At 36.2% G+C, this 15,712-nt stretch overlaps 1 protein-coding gene across 5 annotated transcripts in view; it reads right to left on the bottom strand.

Moving 5' to 3' along the window:
• Positions 1 to 15,712, bottom strand: part of prkn (parkin RBR E3 ubiquitin protein ligase) — a 156,436-nt gene that overhangs the window by 73,075 nt on the left and 67,649 nt on the right. For all 5 annotated transcript variants that reach the window (XM_015363280.2, XM_015363278.2, XM_015363277.2 and 2 more), the window contains one exon: positions 7,848 to 7,931. In XM_015363280.2, coding sequence (XP_015218766.2) covers positions 7,848 to 7,931 — 84 coding nt within the window. The remainder of the gene's footprint in view (positions 1 to 7,847; positions 7,932 to 15,712) is intronic.

A 15,712-nucleotide genomic window follows, 5' to 3' on the forward strand; every position in this document is an offset into this window, starting at 1 on the left:
TCCACAGACAGGATTTTCTGTACAGCTAACAAAGAGGCTAAACGCCATTAATCCACTTATGGTTTTGGACATTAAATTAATTGTCAGGAATTGAAGAGACTGATAGGGCACGGATGTTGCATTTTGATGTCACATGCTCAAACATTCAACAACACATTTCCTCCGAAATAAAGAGTAAATTGAGAAGACAGTACAGTGTCCTTAAAATAAAATGATATATTTTGTAATATGGGCTACAGTATATAGCATTAAGTAATTTATATACTGTAGTTTGCTTTGCCCCTGCTGGGATTCAATCATTGCTGCTGATGGTCTCAGGGGAAGAATTCTACACTATTCGAGTTTCAATGCAGTGACACAAACTCTTTAAAGTAAATTTACCTTGTGAATTTGTTAGCTCAGAATCAGTAACTTGAAAGTGCATTAAATTGACATTATGCTCATGTCATGGTTAACTCCTCCAGTTCAACCACTGCACACTGTACATCCACTCTCTCCAGGTCGGCTTCATCTCCGGTACCCCATGATTTCCAAATGAAGTACTGCATAAAGCACAACACCTGAAGTGTAAACATAAATTCCCAAATCTATACATGCCCTTAGACAAAACAGCCTCCATGAGCAGTTACATGAGAAGTAAGAACCACTGTCCATTTCAAATCTTTGTATCACTGTCACCTTTATACTGTCGCCAGTGTGCCAATTTTCACTGAATTCAACAAATTCTCACATTATACAACAAAAATTCAAATTTGCCTGACTTGACAGACATTTCCAATTGGAATAAGTTTAGCAATAACTTCGAACCTCAGTGTCCTAAATCAGACAGCTGAACTTTCAGGTATTGCCGAATAAATACCAAAACTCGAGGAGATTTCACACGGGTTCACTTATCTGATACTGAGAGGAATGGTATTACACAGCTGAAGAAATAGGTCATTTAGATTTATAATTTATTAATTCATATGCCCTTTCGCAAAATAAATGTAAAGTCTCAGAGAGACTTTCTTGTCTACAGTATGTGCTTTGAGCTTTTACCTGTAAATAAAACTGACAAAGAAAACTAACTGAAGATGAAAGAACATCTATCTAACAACTGTAAGAGAATACATGACACCTTCTTGTAGTCAGGCAGCAGCATTGGCTGCACATGCACACATGCAATACATCAACCCTTGTATTTTTTAAATATTATGTTGTTTCACCTCATTAAAAAAGGCTTAATCAAATGTACAATGTAATGTCTATGACTTAAATAAATGTGGGCTTTCATATCAGGTATTCTGTAAACATTTTTATATCCAAACCAATTGCACACCTGGCACACTGCCCAGAAAATGAACCAGATGGAAATTCATTAGCTGAATGGCACAGACATTTCCTTTTGCCAGTTTAAGTTTACATTCTTGAATTCCCTTCAACTCCCTGAAACAATGTTTTTCAATGAAGGTTTATTATACTTTTTTCATGTTATAGAATGTTTATCATTTTCTTTCCTTTCTTCCTGTCCTTATGAGAGAAAATTCTTTGACTTTCTTAAATCCAGACTCAAAACTCACATTTGTACTGGGGCCTATGTCTGATTGTCCTACATTCTTTCCATATAAACCTGTATACTCTTGTTTATTTTTTACTTTAATTTTTTTATTGGACCTTTATTTCTTTATCACTATGCACAGTGCATAGTGCTTGAATTGGGAAAGGTTCTTTATAAATAATATATATTATAATTATTTATCTAGAATATTTTCTGAGCTTTTCCAGCACTTTTGTTATAAAGAGATTTCACAAATCAAGTGTTAATCAAGGGAACAAAATAACCGAAAAATATGTGTATATTTAGTGCAATTAAAACCACAAGGGCACAAATTAACAGGTACAGTACCTGGAAAAATTACCAGGAACCATTTCTAATACTGACATACAGTACAATACTGACAATCGAGTGGAACTCTGTAAGTAAATAAGAACTTTTCTACAATGTAAAGTAAATCCTCAATGGCTTTTACTGCACAGAGCAATACCTGAATGAAAATAAATTTGGAAATATCTGAGGAACAAGTCATGAATGAAAACACAGTTATTGTTCTGAACCAGCGTTAGAAGAATGTTGGTAAGCTCTGTGGAAAACTGACAAGTAAAGACGATGACAGAAGTCCACTGAATGACAGACAGTCTAGGCTCACTGTTATGGCTCTCATGTGTACGGTTTTGATATCAACTGCCTTGATAGATGCCAGAGAGAATGTTCTCATTAAAGAAACACTGCCAACATACAGTGGACAGTAATGTGAATTGCTATTTTTGCTGTATAGCGATTCGGATATTGAGATGAAGAGATTAATATAAGCCAAAAGTACAGAATGTTACCTTCTATTTCTGGATATTTCTGAGCATATATGGTGTGTTTTAATGTTTTAGTATAATACCACTTTTGTGTTCCATCACCCCATGAGCTTAACTACTGGGATACATTAACTTGAATTCAATTAAAGTAGTTTTTTAAGTAAAGTCCTTTGAATGCAGTAACTGCATCAAGCCAATAACTGACTTCAAAGGCAGACACCAAAAGGAAGAGCAATCATGACATTCATTGCCAATTGTCCCAATACTTACTGTGTGCTCATCTGAAATGGGGGGATTGAACACAAGAAGTCCTATTATTCTATAATGGCACAACATATAAACACAGAAATATACAGCAATAAAAGGGTATATTTTTACTTTTGTCTCATATTCAACTTTTTTATCTGAAATCCAAATTGCTTGAGTATACAATAAAAATGGCAATTTTGTCTTCACTGTCCCAATACTTATGGAGAACTCTTTAGATGCCAGTTCTAGTTGATTAGCCCACCATTATACTCTGAATATTATACAGTATGCTATCCACACTCTTGAAAAGCCAGATAACTGACCTTGTTTAATCACAGCATCACATGATACGGATTTAATTAAGTGACCCCATACAACATTCACAGGGTTAACTTTTTTGTCATTGTAAACCCTCTATAACTTCCCTGGCATTATTTTCCAAAAGTGTGTGTAGCATATTGCTTGACGTCAACAGTGTAAGGCCAGCAACACCTGTCATAAAACTGTATGTTAAAATGCATCAACATTAAACAGCATCACCACTCAGAATGCCCACAATAAGCCACAATAAACAAGAAAGTGAAAAAACCTACCATATAACATTAACACAAAGTCTCCAACCCTAGACCTGGAGAGACCCAATACAGTTAGTCTTCGCAGCCTATTTAAAAAGATTGGAAACACTTGTGAGTTAGTGATCAATTAAGTAAATAATTTAATTAACTTTGATCCTCGAAGGCAGAAGGGTACTAGTATTTTGGCCCCATGTGATTTCGAATTACTTCATTTAACAAATCACCTGCTTAATTAATCACAATTAAATTATTCCAGATCTTTAGAAATTAGTTATTTAACAGGGATCTATAAACCTGCTACATTTGGGGCTCTCCAGGTTCAGGGTTGGAGACCCTTAAGTTTATGTAAGACCAGTAATACCAATTTAAGTTGCATTGATTCACAGTAAAGATGGTTCAATGCTTTCCTGGGATGCTATCTACTGTATGTGGAGTTTGTGTGGCCTTAAACTGGGTGTTTCAGTTTCTCCCCGAATTTCTCCCCTTTTCAAAGACCTGCATTCACCATTCTAGGTAATAAACACACTGATGCATAGTTACTATTTGAGACTATTTTGGAATTACTTTCCCCCATATCAAATTTCTGAAGTACAAGTTGCAGAAATGGCTTTAAGTCTTCTTTGTTCTTCTCCCAAGGTCTTCATTCCAAAAGCTTTGATCAAAAATGGATTGACTTGTGAAGCCCGAGCTTAGATCCTTGTGGACTACAGTCCACATAACAGACAGTTGACACAGCTGACAGTTTGCACTCATTAGAGACTTTAAAAGCAACAGGAGTGATAATGACAGCAGTCGACTTTGTACACAACCCAGGGAAAAATGACAACAGCATTGCTTTCCCAGACAGACTCATAATTATCACCCCCAAATAAACCCACGGGGCAGATATTTTAAAAATACTTATACAGTGACCCAGTTAAGGACATGTACTAAAAAAAAAACTGATATCACTGGTGCAACAGTACAGTGTGACAGTATCATAAAACATTCTGTATGGGATGGCATTTCTCCATTTCTACTTCTGTTTCATCCTAAATATGTCAGAATACATACAGTAAATTGTAAACCGTACCTCTTTATGAAATCATAATGAACAACATGAAATGTAAGAACAATAAAGTTTTTTAAATTAAAAAATAATTTCTATACAACCATCCCAAAAGCCAAGACAGATTATGCAAATTATTTTACAGCCTCTTATTATTCTGCCTTTGAGCCCACAACCGTTTCAAATTGATCAATCCCCAATATATCTACATATATTCAATTTTAATTTGATAGAGAGCATACATATTCTTCAGCATTAAGCAAAATGAAAAGGCCTGACCACAGTAGTAGCGGACATACAAGTCACTCAACAGCGCCAGTGAGTGACTGCTCTGGGCACCTGTTTGCCGTTTTACAGAGGATAATGCTGCAACTGTCAACTTCTTCTGTTAAAATGTGGTTGTATTTTTCTAATGATAATGCTCAATATCAAGCTGAGGGGCCAGGACATAGCTCAGTGTCATTTACACTATGAGTCAGGAAAAAAGAAAAGAAAAAGAAGAGGAGATTCATTTAAATGTTTGTTATATTGTGAACAGTGCCTTAGGCATCTGCAATAATAAGGCCCCTCTGAAGCACACCTAGAAAGATGCCACTGCTTGTAGTCAAAATTAACATACTGTAAACTTGAAATAAAAGGAAATACTTCAGATCATGTTTCAGAAAATATGTAAATGTGAAAAGATTTAGAAACCTTGGAGAGGTTTAGCAATATCACCAAGCAAGCTTTCATTATAGAAACCTGACCCTATTTTTTTTAAGTAATAAATTATAAATTACCTTGTTGGTACAAAGTTCTTTCATCTTTTGTCACCTTATGCTCCAACTATTGGACACCTTATGTCCAGAAAATGTATTTCTGAAACTCTGGCAGAGATGCAGTGTCAACGCTTACAAGGCTACCCTAGCTTGTTATCATAAACACACTCCTTCCAGAAAATAAAATTAAACAAATGACACACTTTACCCGTTCAAGGTACCAGAATTTGGGTTGAATTGGAATGTAGGAGAGAATGGAATCACAATTCCAAGAGCATGAAAGGAAAACATCTTTGTTCTGAAACTAGGGAATCTCATCCAGCACCTGAGCACCCCTGACTGCTGACTGGATCCAAGCTGAAGATTTTTTACATATCCATGAGACCCTGGGAGATCAGAGAAACTGTCTTGGTATACCACAATACAAATTCAAATGATGTAATGATGCACACTGGAATCATAGCAAATCATAAACTAAATAATACAAGCCATGAAAAAGCTAAACAAACGCATGGCATAATGCAATGAATGAATGAAGTCTATAAAAGTGTGAAAATAGGGCACATGTTCTACATAAGGTGTCCCACAAAGGTGTTGCTGTTGTATAGTGTGCAGTATGATCAGAAATAAAACTGCAGTCTATATCTAGAAGATCACATTGCTGTTTGGTAAGTATATTTTAATGGAAGTTAAACCTGTCTGTGGGTGAGGCAGGGCAGACTGTGCTGTATCAGTAATTGAGGTTATTTCCACCACAGACCCTGCAGTCAGTTAGTAACCCACAGGTTACCCTTTCAATTGAGTGTTTCTGAATATCTGCCTTACAGGGCAGTGGGTCAGTCTTACTAATGATTAGCTAAGAAGATTTTCCTTGTGAAAGAAGAAGGGAAAGAATACATTACTGCAAACTTGCTGGGGGATCAAATTGCCGCATAACCAAAACACTAACCACTGGGGAGATAATAAAAGCAAAAACAAAACCCTACAAAACCCTAGGACAACGGGAAAATGCTATCAGAGGTGCGTGCTTAAATTTATCTTTACAAAGTCCTTTCAATGTTTCCAGGTAGATAGGTACAACAACCTCTTATCAATATGAATTATTATTTTATCTGCACACCGGCTCATCTGCACAATAACTCAGAAATTAGGACTGATTAAAAAAAAATCCAAGGATGTTTACAGTATGTCTCCTCAATGGCAACAGGCTTCCAGTGAAATTAGGCAGCTGCGATGGCACTACAATCGCATCAGGAAAAAGGAATTCCTTCTCAAGTGAGTTGAGTGAGAAGTTTTTTTTCTTAGTACTGAGAGCCAACTTACAAGGCACTGCCCAAGGCACTTGTTGGACTAATATAACAATATGTAAATTATACATTTTAAAATAAACAAAATGAAACCATTAAAAAACAATTATCAATTGTTTTGTAGATGTACTATGACACGTACTGTACATTCAATGTCCATGCAGTCATTTATTTTTCAGTTTTGAGTTCTGAATTATTGACTCCTGAACAGATATAAAAAAGATCTCTCAAGTTCTTCTGCACAAAATGCACAGTATCAGTGTGAATGGACAGATACAAGACATTCAGACACTGGTATGGAAGTCCAATGCCCTATGTTTTGCTGAGAAGTGTTTATTTAGCCTTTGAGAAATTATTCACTATCCACAACATGGGCACTCCAGCAAAACCCTTTCTAGCAAAACATGTGAATGTTTACACCAAAGTGTTACACTTGAAAGGTTCTGTATTCCTATTTAACTGGGAAACTGAAAGTTGTGTTCTCACTTTCTGAATGTCAGTTATCACTCTAAGTGCTAAATACTATAGAAGCTTACATACCCTGTGCTTGTTAAAAAACAATTTAACATCAAAAAGTGATATATGTGAAAAATGAACTTTGACAAATACAGTACAGTATGTGAATTAGCCACACTTCAACTCTCAGAGTCTGAGGTTACAAATTTAAAGGTAAAACTGAATGCACTGTATCTATAATATTCCCAGCAAAAAAACACTTTTAAGGTTAAGACATGACCTCAAAATACATCTACAATTCCTGATAATGCCCTTCCTGTACGTTGCCTTTAAATTCACAACATGAGCATTCGTTTAGTGGCGATGTACACTATAGACAACATTTATAATAGAGAAGACTTTACACATACAGTACAGTAGTTTCTACATCTAAAAATACATTTTCACTTGCTGTGAGCTTTAGTACAATACAATTTTAATCTACTAGCATATACATAATACAAATGGAAAAATAGTAACCTCTAGTTTAGATTCAAGAACTTAAAGACTGGACTACATAAATACATAGAACACAATGTTGCATTTCTTTTTCTCCTCTATAAATCCAAACACATCTATCGCAGTATTAGTGCAAGATAGTGTACAGAAATATACTTTTGACAAGGTCATCATAATTCATATAAGCAGAAAAGGGTCAGTAAATGTACACATAGACATCAATCACCAAACACCATCTCTATAATCAGTGTTTGAGCTCACACACTTCTTGAATTTTATTTCCAGAAAGGAATTCAATTTGTCAAAATGCATCTGCAAAAGTGTCTAAGCAAATGGGAAATAGCAAAAGCCCAGCTCAGCATAATATTTAATAGATAAGCACAGAAAAGGATTGTTAGGTTGAGAATAGCATGATTAAACTATGTCACAAAGAGCTGAAGAGTTGTTAACTGCCGAAAACTGCCCAGCATGGAAGAGTGCAAAAGAAATACATTAACTCACAAATTGTTTATGCAAAATAAAAATAACAGATATTAAAATATTTGACTGGGTAGCATGATATATTTTAAATCCACAGTGTGAAGCATATATTTGTACTCTGTTCACTTACTGCCACACTCCCATCGCAGTCCTGAGACTGGCAGACTCCAGGTATCCTGTTTGGTAGGAGTACATCATCCCAGCATGAAGGGCCCTGCAAAAATGAGACACAAGGTCAGCCTGTTCTCTCTCAGTGTGAACAGGCACTTATCTATTACTCTCAAATGCGAGCAATAAGGAACATAATGCAGAAAAAAATTACTTCAGCAGGGGAGGCTGTGCTTAAAATGATAATACAGGAAGAAGAAAGCTGAATGCTTTTCTGAATATTATGATAAAAAAAATGAAAAGCAACCAGACAAAAGTCACTGCCTTAATGCAGGCATTTTTGTTCCAATGCAACATTACTATAGCCTGGGATACAGGTTAAATAAATTAACAGCCTGACTGTAAACTATGGTCTCATGACTCCAGTCACTCATTACTGAACACACTGTATGTCTCTACTATTATGCATTTTAGTTATTCAATGTAATGCTACAGTATAGACTTTGCCAATCCACATTTTGTGCTTTAACCTGCCTATGGTTCATGATTATTCCTTAAATATAAAAGAGAAGAAGAAATTTTAAATCAATAAGTCAGTTCTCACTCAATGCGAGAAGCTGAAATAAAATAAGGAAAAAAACTACTGCTACTTCAAAGTGTTACAGGCACAAACAGCAACTCTGTGAAGCTAAATGGATACCCACCGAGAAAGGCAGCCTGAGTCAAGTATCAGTGACTCAAGGGACTGAATCTGGAATGCATGGCTTAAAGACCTTTTTTTGAAGGGAGAAAGCCTGCAACATAACTTGCAAATCCATAAGACAAACCTCCCCAGAGACAAGCCAACAACTTTATCTACGATACACTTGCACTTTACAGAAACTAGTAAGCAACAGTGCTCTTGAAGGAAACAGAGCTTTATATTCGGCTACGAATGAATGAGAAAAGTATCCTTATGTGGCTCACCATCTCTCTAGTGGCTAACTGTGCTGCTAAGCAAAGGCATAAAGAAGACAGAGAAAAACAACGCTCCAGATGGGACATACCGTACATAATCTGTTGAAAACAAACCCAGAAAGCAAAACGAAAGTAACGAAGGACGATAAAGTGTTAGCTGAACTCAGAGCACAATAAACACCTAACAGGCCATAAGATCATACAGAATGAAATATAGAAACCCACATGATAAAGAAGCTCCCAATGGAATTCTGACATCTTATACAGAGCCATCAAAAAATAACCAAAAAACACAACATAAATAAACCTTCTAAAGCTCTAACTGGTTGGAGGGGGAGGTTGATCAACTAAGGTGAAAAATGAAGACCGACAAACACAAAAAAGGATTAAGAGCACTCCCAGATCAACAGAGATTATGACAATTGTAAATTATTTTGGGCTAGATGGATTAAGTGCCCTCCTCTTGTTTCAATCCATTCGTCTTACGTAGTGAAAGGCATTAAAAACAAAACCGATGGATACAGGAAACAATGTTGTGCATACTGTGACATATAGGGACTTACGAAAAAGGGGATTTACTACAAATAGACCACGAGGATTAATTAATACATAAAATATATAACCGTAACCCCTAAATTGTAGTAATTATGCGAATAATTGATAACAATGATACACTAAATAAGACACAACATAAAAATGCAAGTTATTCTATTTACAAACAAGAAGCATGTTGACACTAGGACACTAGCCAGGTGTTGACCATTGTTTCTAAATTGTTAAACAACTCAGTAGTGCCATTCCATAGTGATAACATTATTGATTTCATTAGTTGTGCAGTTCACATCCTGTGTTGCTAGCTTCTTGGCAATGCTATTTCACCAATGTGACCACAATTCCCTAAGCAGCAGCACGTAACTGGCTTAGCTTTGCTGGTTTGGGTGGGATCCCCTGCACAAAAGTGGCTCCTGAGATCCGTTTAGTAGCTGCAAACTTCCAGTAACATCAGTGAAAGACAAGACACTCATCCACTGGAGCAGCATTACCTCCTTGTAGCCTGATCTTGTCAGATCACAGAAGCTAAGAAGGTCTGAGCCTGGTTAGTAGTGGAATGGGAGACATCTAAGAAAAATCAAAGTCATTGCTGTACTGTAAGTGTTGTTGATAGATCACCAGTAAGTAGCACTGCTCGCTCTGGGACAAAATGTGGTTTGTGTTGTAGGAGGTGTTGCCCAAGTAGCGACCTTGACTAGTTGGTCCTTAAAGATCGCATGGCTCTGTTTGTAAGAGTTGGGGTGTTACCCCAGTGACTGAGCTAAATTACTCTTTGGGATGTCAAGTGATTGCCTATCCAAAGCTCCATTCCAAGCAAGGTGGATATACAGTAAAATGTATATACAGTAAAATGAATAATATCTATGATTCCAAATTTTAATTATTCGATTCTGTTCCTTTTAAACACAGAGACTAAGTGTGTAGTGATTGTAAGTCATTCATGTCCGAGGTCATTTAACATTTTATGATGTAATGTCACTGGGAACTGTGGACAGAAACCCAGAGCTTCCATCCTCCATCTGTTAGGCAATGATCCTTACAATGTCTCTGTCTAAATCAGTTTCTTTTTCAGATGCTCAATTAAATGCCTGAATGATCTAAACCCTAATGATTGTGATTGACAGAATGAGCATGCTAATTCTACAACCAATTAAAGACTCCACACACAATATCTGCTGTTATAAGAAACATTTTTTTTCTGTTTTATCTAGACTAACTTGTCTTCAGCCGATACTATAGAACTAAATACTTTAAAGAGAAGCTAGGGGTTTTCATTATCTCTTAACTAAACAACTGCAGTTTAATATAGCCTGTTTTAACAAATTGAGAAATATCAACAATTATCATATCCAGGTATTGAGGAAAGCATTTTTAGATCATTTTACAAAATCCGCCAGTTTAGAGTCTTTAGGATTGGACTTGTTATGACGTTTTGCACTAAAATTCATTAGGAAAATTCAATCTGGATACTGTAGTTCCACTACCTCCACTTAAAGCAGGCAATTCACAACATCAAAACATTGATACTATTACTGCATGTGGGTTTCACCATTGATTTTCTCGTATACCTTAAATACCACATCACTTGGAATGTCTTGTGCATTTGGGAGTCAGTGGCTTCATGGTTTAAGTTTTTTTTTTCTGAAATATAAAGATGGGATCTGGAATGCATTGCTGCAAATCAGAATTATAAGATATGCAAATCTTCATGTCCTCATGAGCATACAGTGTCTTGAATGGTTTTATTTTGATTCCTTTCCTACTTAAGCAGTTTTTTCAGAGGGTGATACTTCTAGCCCATGCAGCTAAAATGCTTATTGATTTCCTTTTTATTTCCATAACCATCACCTAGGCATCCCAGCTTGCCACAGTCATTTCAAACAAGCACTCGAAATGATGGGCTAGGAATTATGATACTTTTGTATATCTATTGGGAAAACCATGGTGAACATGCCTTCATGAATTGTGACAGAGACAGATTCAGAAAGTGCTATAATCTCTCATAAAAGGAAAAACAATAACAGGGGATAATGCCAACTAAATTTTTTAAAAACACTCAATTCTCATATGGAAAATGACAAAGACATTTGTTTTGATCTTCAAAACACTTCGACTCCGAGACTGCTGAAGAGAGCCTGTTTGTGCCTTCGTTATATCCATCATCGATTCTGACAACCCGTTTTCCTGATATTCCATAGTGCACCCAAAACAGGGGGAGTGAATGGAGGTTTCTTCATTAAAAAACGTTTTTTTTTTTTTTTAAACAGTGAAAAACAGTTCATTAAATCAGTGAATGACATTGAGCAACACTGGGCGCACTACAGAACTTTTTTTTTTGGAGTCACTTTTTTTTTTAAACCATCTCTGACTGTTAATTTAAAACCTCCCCAAGATGCAGTCTTAGTATAGTAATAGGGCAGCTCCCTGATTCTCATAACAGCCACTCAGCTGTCGCCATCTTCAATCCTGTTTTTGATTCAGAATAAAAAGTAGTAACCTCAGTTTCTATCAGCTGCCAGGGGTGAATTCTGTATGATCAAACCTATTGTGGGAGCAGATTACAGCTTTACAATGTAACAAATTCCACTGCATGAGTACAGGCTGGACCTAAGACTCTTATCGCTCCACTCCAGGCACCCAGATAGGCTCCATATCATAGTGCCACCAGTTCCACTGGAGCGCCTCCGCTACAGTAAGATTATTTGGCTGGTGTTTGCTCAAGTAAATGGTTCATAACTTGCTTCTGTCTCTTCCTCTAATGTTTTTGTAGAACAAAAGGCAAAACTGAAAATGGCTACTACCAAATAATAGCGCACTTCTTCTTTGCTTTTGTTTTAGCAAGCCATCACTGATGCTCTATGCACAGTATTAAAAACATCCTTTTTCACGATACCTTTATTTTAATTCTTTTGATGTGGTGTGTGTATCACTGTACAGAAAAGGAAGAAAAAAATAAGTGGTGATGTACTGCATAAAGGAAAGCACTAAAGACGCTTTACAATGACAACATGATAAATGTAAAATTTGACAAAAGCAGTGTCAAAGAGGAACGTATTGTGTTCCAGTGGGTAAAAAGTGTGAGTTTTAATCCTTAAATGCTAGGTCAGCAGTGGTTGAAACAACGATACATTTTGGTTACAGTAACTGATAAATTTTATAATTTAATGTACTTCCAATGAATTCACAATAAGAAGTCAGAAGCCCAGGGGAATGAGACGCTACCAGGTGGAGCACTGAATACTTCTTACAACTGCTGCTGCAGTCAGTACAATCCATGCTTTTCTTTACGTGCGGTGCAGGCTCCAAAGGATTATAGTCCTAAAGAAACCATGCCAGATGTTTTTGTTGATGTTGTTGTTCAGTTTTTTTTCCCAAATTAAGATGCTCTTTGAATAATTCAAATTCTGTGACTTGAATTTGAAATTATGCATGCCCTGAGTAACATGTCTATTGATAAAAAAGAAGTCTCTTATCGGGGGGTTGTGTATGTTACAGGAATGCAAGCAAAAAGGATATGTTTTAAGGGCTGGCTATGGGCAATTCTGAGAACAACACGCCTACTACACAAAAATCATGGGTAATTAAAAATACAATGGCAACATGCAAACATTTTTTATATTGCAATCAAGATGTTGTGTTAGCTATAATTGGCACAGGGTAATTTTTCCTTCCATGCTATGTCTTTCTTCAGTGCCTGATTAGCATAAGCATTTAAACATTTTGACAGGCACCTTAATAAGCTTCTGAAAGGTTAAAAAAAAATCATTACTTTACCACATGCAGTGATAGACTCTCAATATGCATTAATTTAGCAAACCTGCATCCAAGCTCTCACTGTTAGTGCATGAAGATTAGAATTAGCAGCACCTGCATTACAACAGCAGCTAAAGGTCACCCATACTCACTGCATTCTGCTGAACAAAAAACCACCTTCGCTGAATGTAAATGATTAATGAGCAGATTAATGAATAATTCACAACACACTTCTCATTGTTAACATACTCCTTCCTTTATAAAGTCAACAGCTTGATCCCTAAACTTTAATTACGTTTCTGCTTAAGAAATGCAACACATCATATCACGTGAGCAAGTCACTTCTTGTATTCCACCTTTCTGACAAATTCATTCAGTCAGTTTTCTTTGAAAAAGAAAACTGCATCAGGCAAGGCACAGTTACTCTGGACATCATATAACCCAAGAGAAAATGAACTGTATCCTTTGTGAATTTCATGTCTAGACTGAAAAGAGCAAGCACTACAACAATAATAAAAAAGAACACAAGAATTGTTACAAATGAGAGGAGGCCATTCATCTATCTGGTAGTTAGTAGCAAACTGATGCAAGGATCTCAACTAGCTGTTTCTTAAAAGAAGCTTCAACAATATGGCTGGGTAACTTGTTCCAGACTCTCACAACCCACTGAGTAAACAAGTGCCTACTGTTCTCAGTTTTAAATGTGCTTCTACAGTATGTACAGTAGTTTCTACTTGTACCCTGTGGCTCATGTTAGACTATTTATTCTAAAGAAGTCAACTGGTTGGACGTTGTCAATGCTTTTGAAGATTCTGAGTGCTTGTATCAGCCCCTAAAAAGAATTTAGTTCTTTCAGTCTGTTTTGCCTTTACCTGCCTTTATATTGCTTAAAAAAATGTTAGGATACACAGTCAAGACTTAGGGGAAATGTTTAATGAAGTCAAGAAGTTATTCTACAGCACTTTGAATGTCTAAGAGCACTTTAGCGTTTCACTGAGTGGCTTATCAGAAGAGAGTGTGAGGGGATTAATAGGATAATAGAAAAAAAACATCTAAAGGGCTTCAAGTTATCTGGCTGGAGACAACAGAAGGAATAAAGAGTAGGAAGCCTTCGCAGGGCCAAGCTTTCAATACGAGACGGACAGCTTGATCCACCTTCTGTAACATTCAGCTTTGTCTCACTGTCTCGAGAAGACAGACAGCTCTCGGCATAAATGGTGCTCATTCCAGAAGGAAACATTTGTGGCAGTTGGAAAATAGCTCGGCACTGTATGATGCAAGGTGAAATGTGTAGTTTTAATTTCAGGTTCAGAAATGTCAGTTGACCACTTATTTGTCAGTATGGTTTGATTCCTTCAAGGTTTTGCCCAGCTACAAATGGTAAGGAAGTAATGATAAGTGGACTTTATGTACAGTATAAGTTATCATTTATATTTTTACTACATTCTAGTTAACTTTACAAAGGGTTTATCTTATTGCAGAAAAGAGAATAATCTGTGCCACTCTGGGTTTTGTTAGAAAACACAGTTTCATTTGGAAAAGTTAAGCTTTTTAGTTTTCTGAATTTTGTTCTTCCTCAGTTAGGAGTAGTTAGGAGTTAAAGCTACACAATATCTAGATACATGTTTCAATGTACTTTTTCACCAGTAAAGTACCAGACTTTAAAAATAAAATGCAGCTGGCAGTCAGGGATGTATGCAGACACATTTTTAAGACTGACACCTGTATAATCATGTGTCTTTAAGACTCTGTGGGTGGGGGAAATCAAGTAAAAAGGAGTTGTCTTTCAAGATCTTTTGCAAAACAGAAAACAGTACTGGAAATGCATTGCAGATGTTAGGAAGAAATGTAAATGCTAGGAACTGTTATACATCATGCCCTTTTGTGTACTCAAGTGTGAGTGCTTGTGTGTGCTTTCTATTCTTTAAACCTGTGGTAAGAGGAGACTCAAAATAATTCTCATGTGGCCCCCGAGTAACAAGTACTCAATTTAACCTGCAGATACAGACCGAGCAGCTGTAAAACGGGATTAGGCAAAACCTTCATTTGTTCATAAAATCAGGCTTGGTAGATTGAGGAACTACAAGAAAAACTTAAATTCTTAAAATGTATTGACAGAAAAAAAATCTTATATAAAAAGCTGTGAAAAAAAGGCAATGTTTGCTAATTCAGAAACTGCTTCTGTTATGGATTATGATGCTATTACATTTTATCTATAATCTGTTTCCTAGTTCAAAGGACAAAATACTGCATATTTACCCTATTTAGTTTTCCATAAAACAGAAAATAGTTCATATTTTATCTGCTTTCACAGATGCATTCATACTGTGTGAATTATCAATGAATTATCAGCATAAATTGATCTCCATAACCCGCCAGCACATACTCCTTGGAGCTCTGCTCAAGCTTCTTGAAAAGACTAAGTATACAAGGGTACCTAGGGTACCAACATTGCTGAAACAAAGGGACAAAATTGACAGACTGATTAATTTTCAGCACAAAGAAATGCTTCAAAAAATAATTCACATTTGCAGCTAGCTTTAAAATGGAACAGAAAGCTTCAAGATTGCAATACTTAAAAGACTGTGAAAGAAACATAAGAAACTAATGAAAATTCTGGTTAAT

Source organism: Lepisosteus oculatus, chromosome 17 (assembly GCF_040954835.1).
Source record: "Lepisosteus oculatus isolate fLepOcu1 chromosome 17, fLepOcu1.hap2, whole genome shotgun sequence".
Taxonomy (NCBI): domain Eukaryota; kingdom Metazoa; phylum Chordata; class Actinopteri; order Semionotiformes; family Lepisosteidae; genus Lepisosteus; species Lepisosteus oculatus.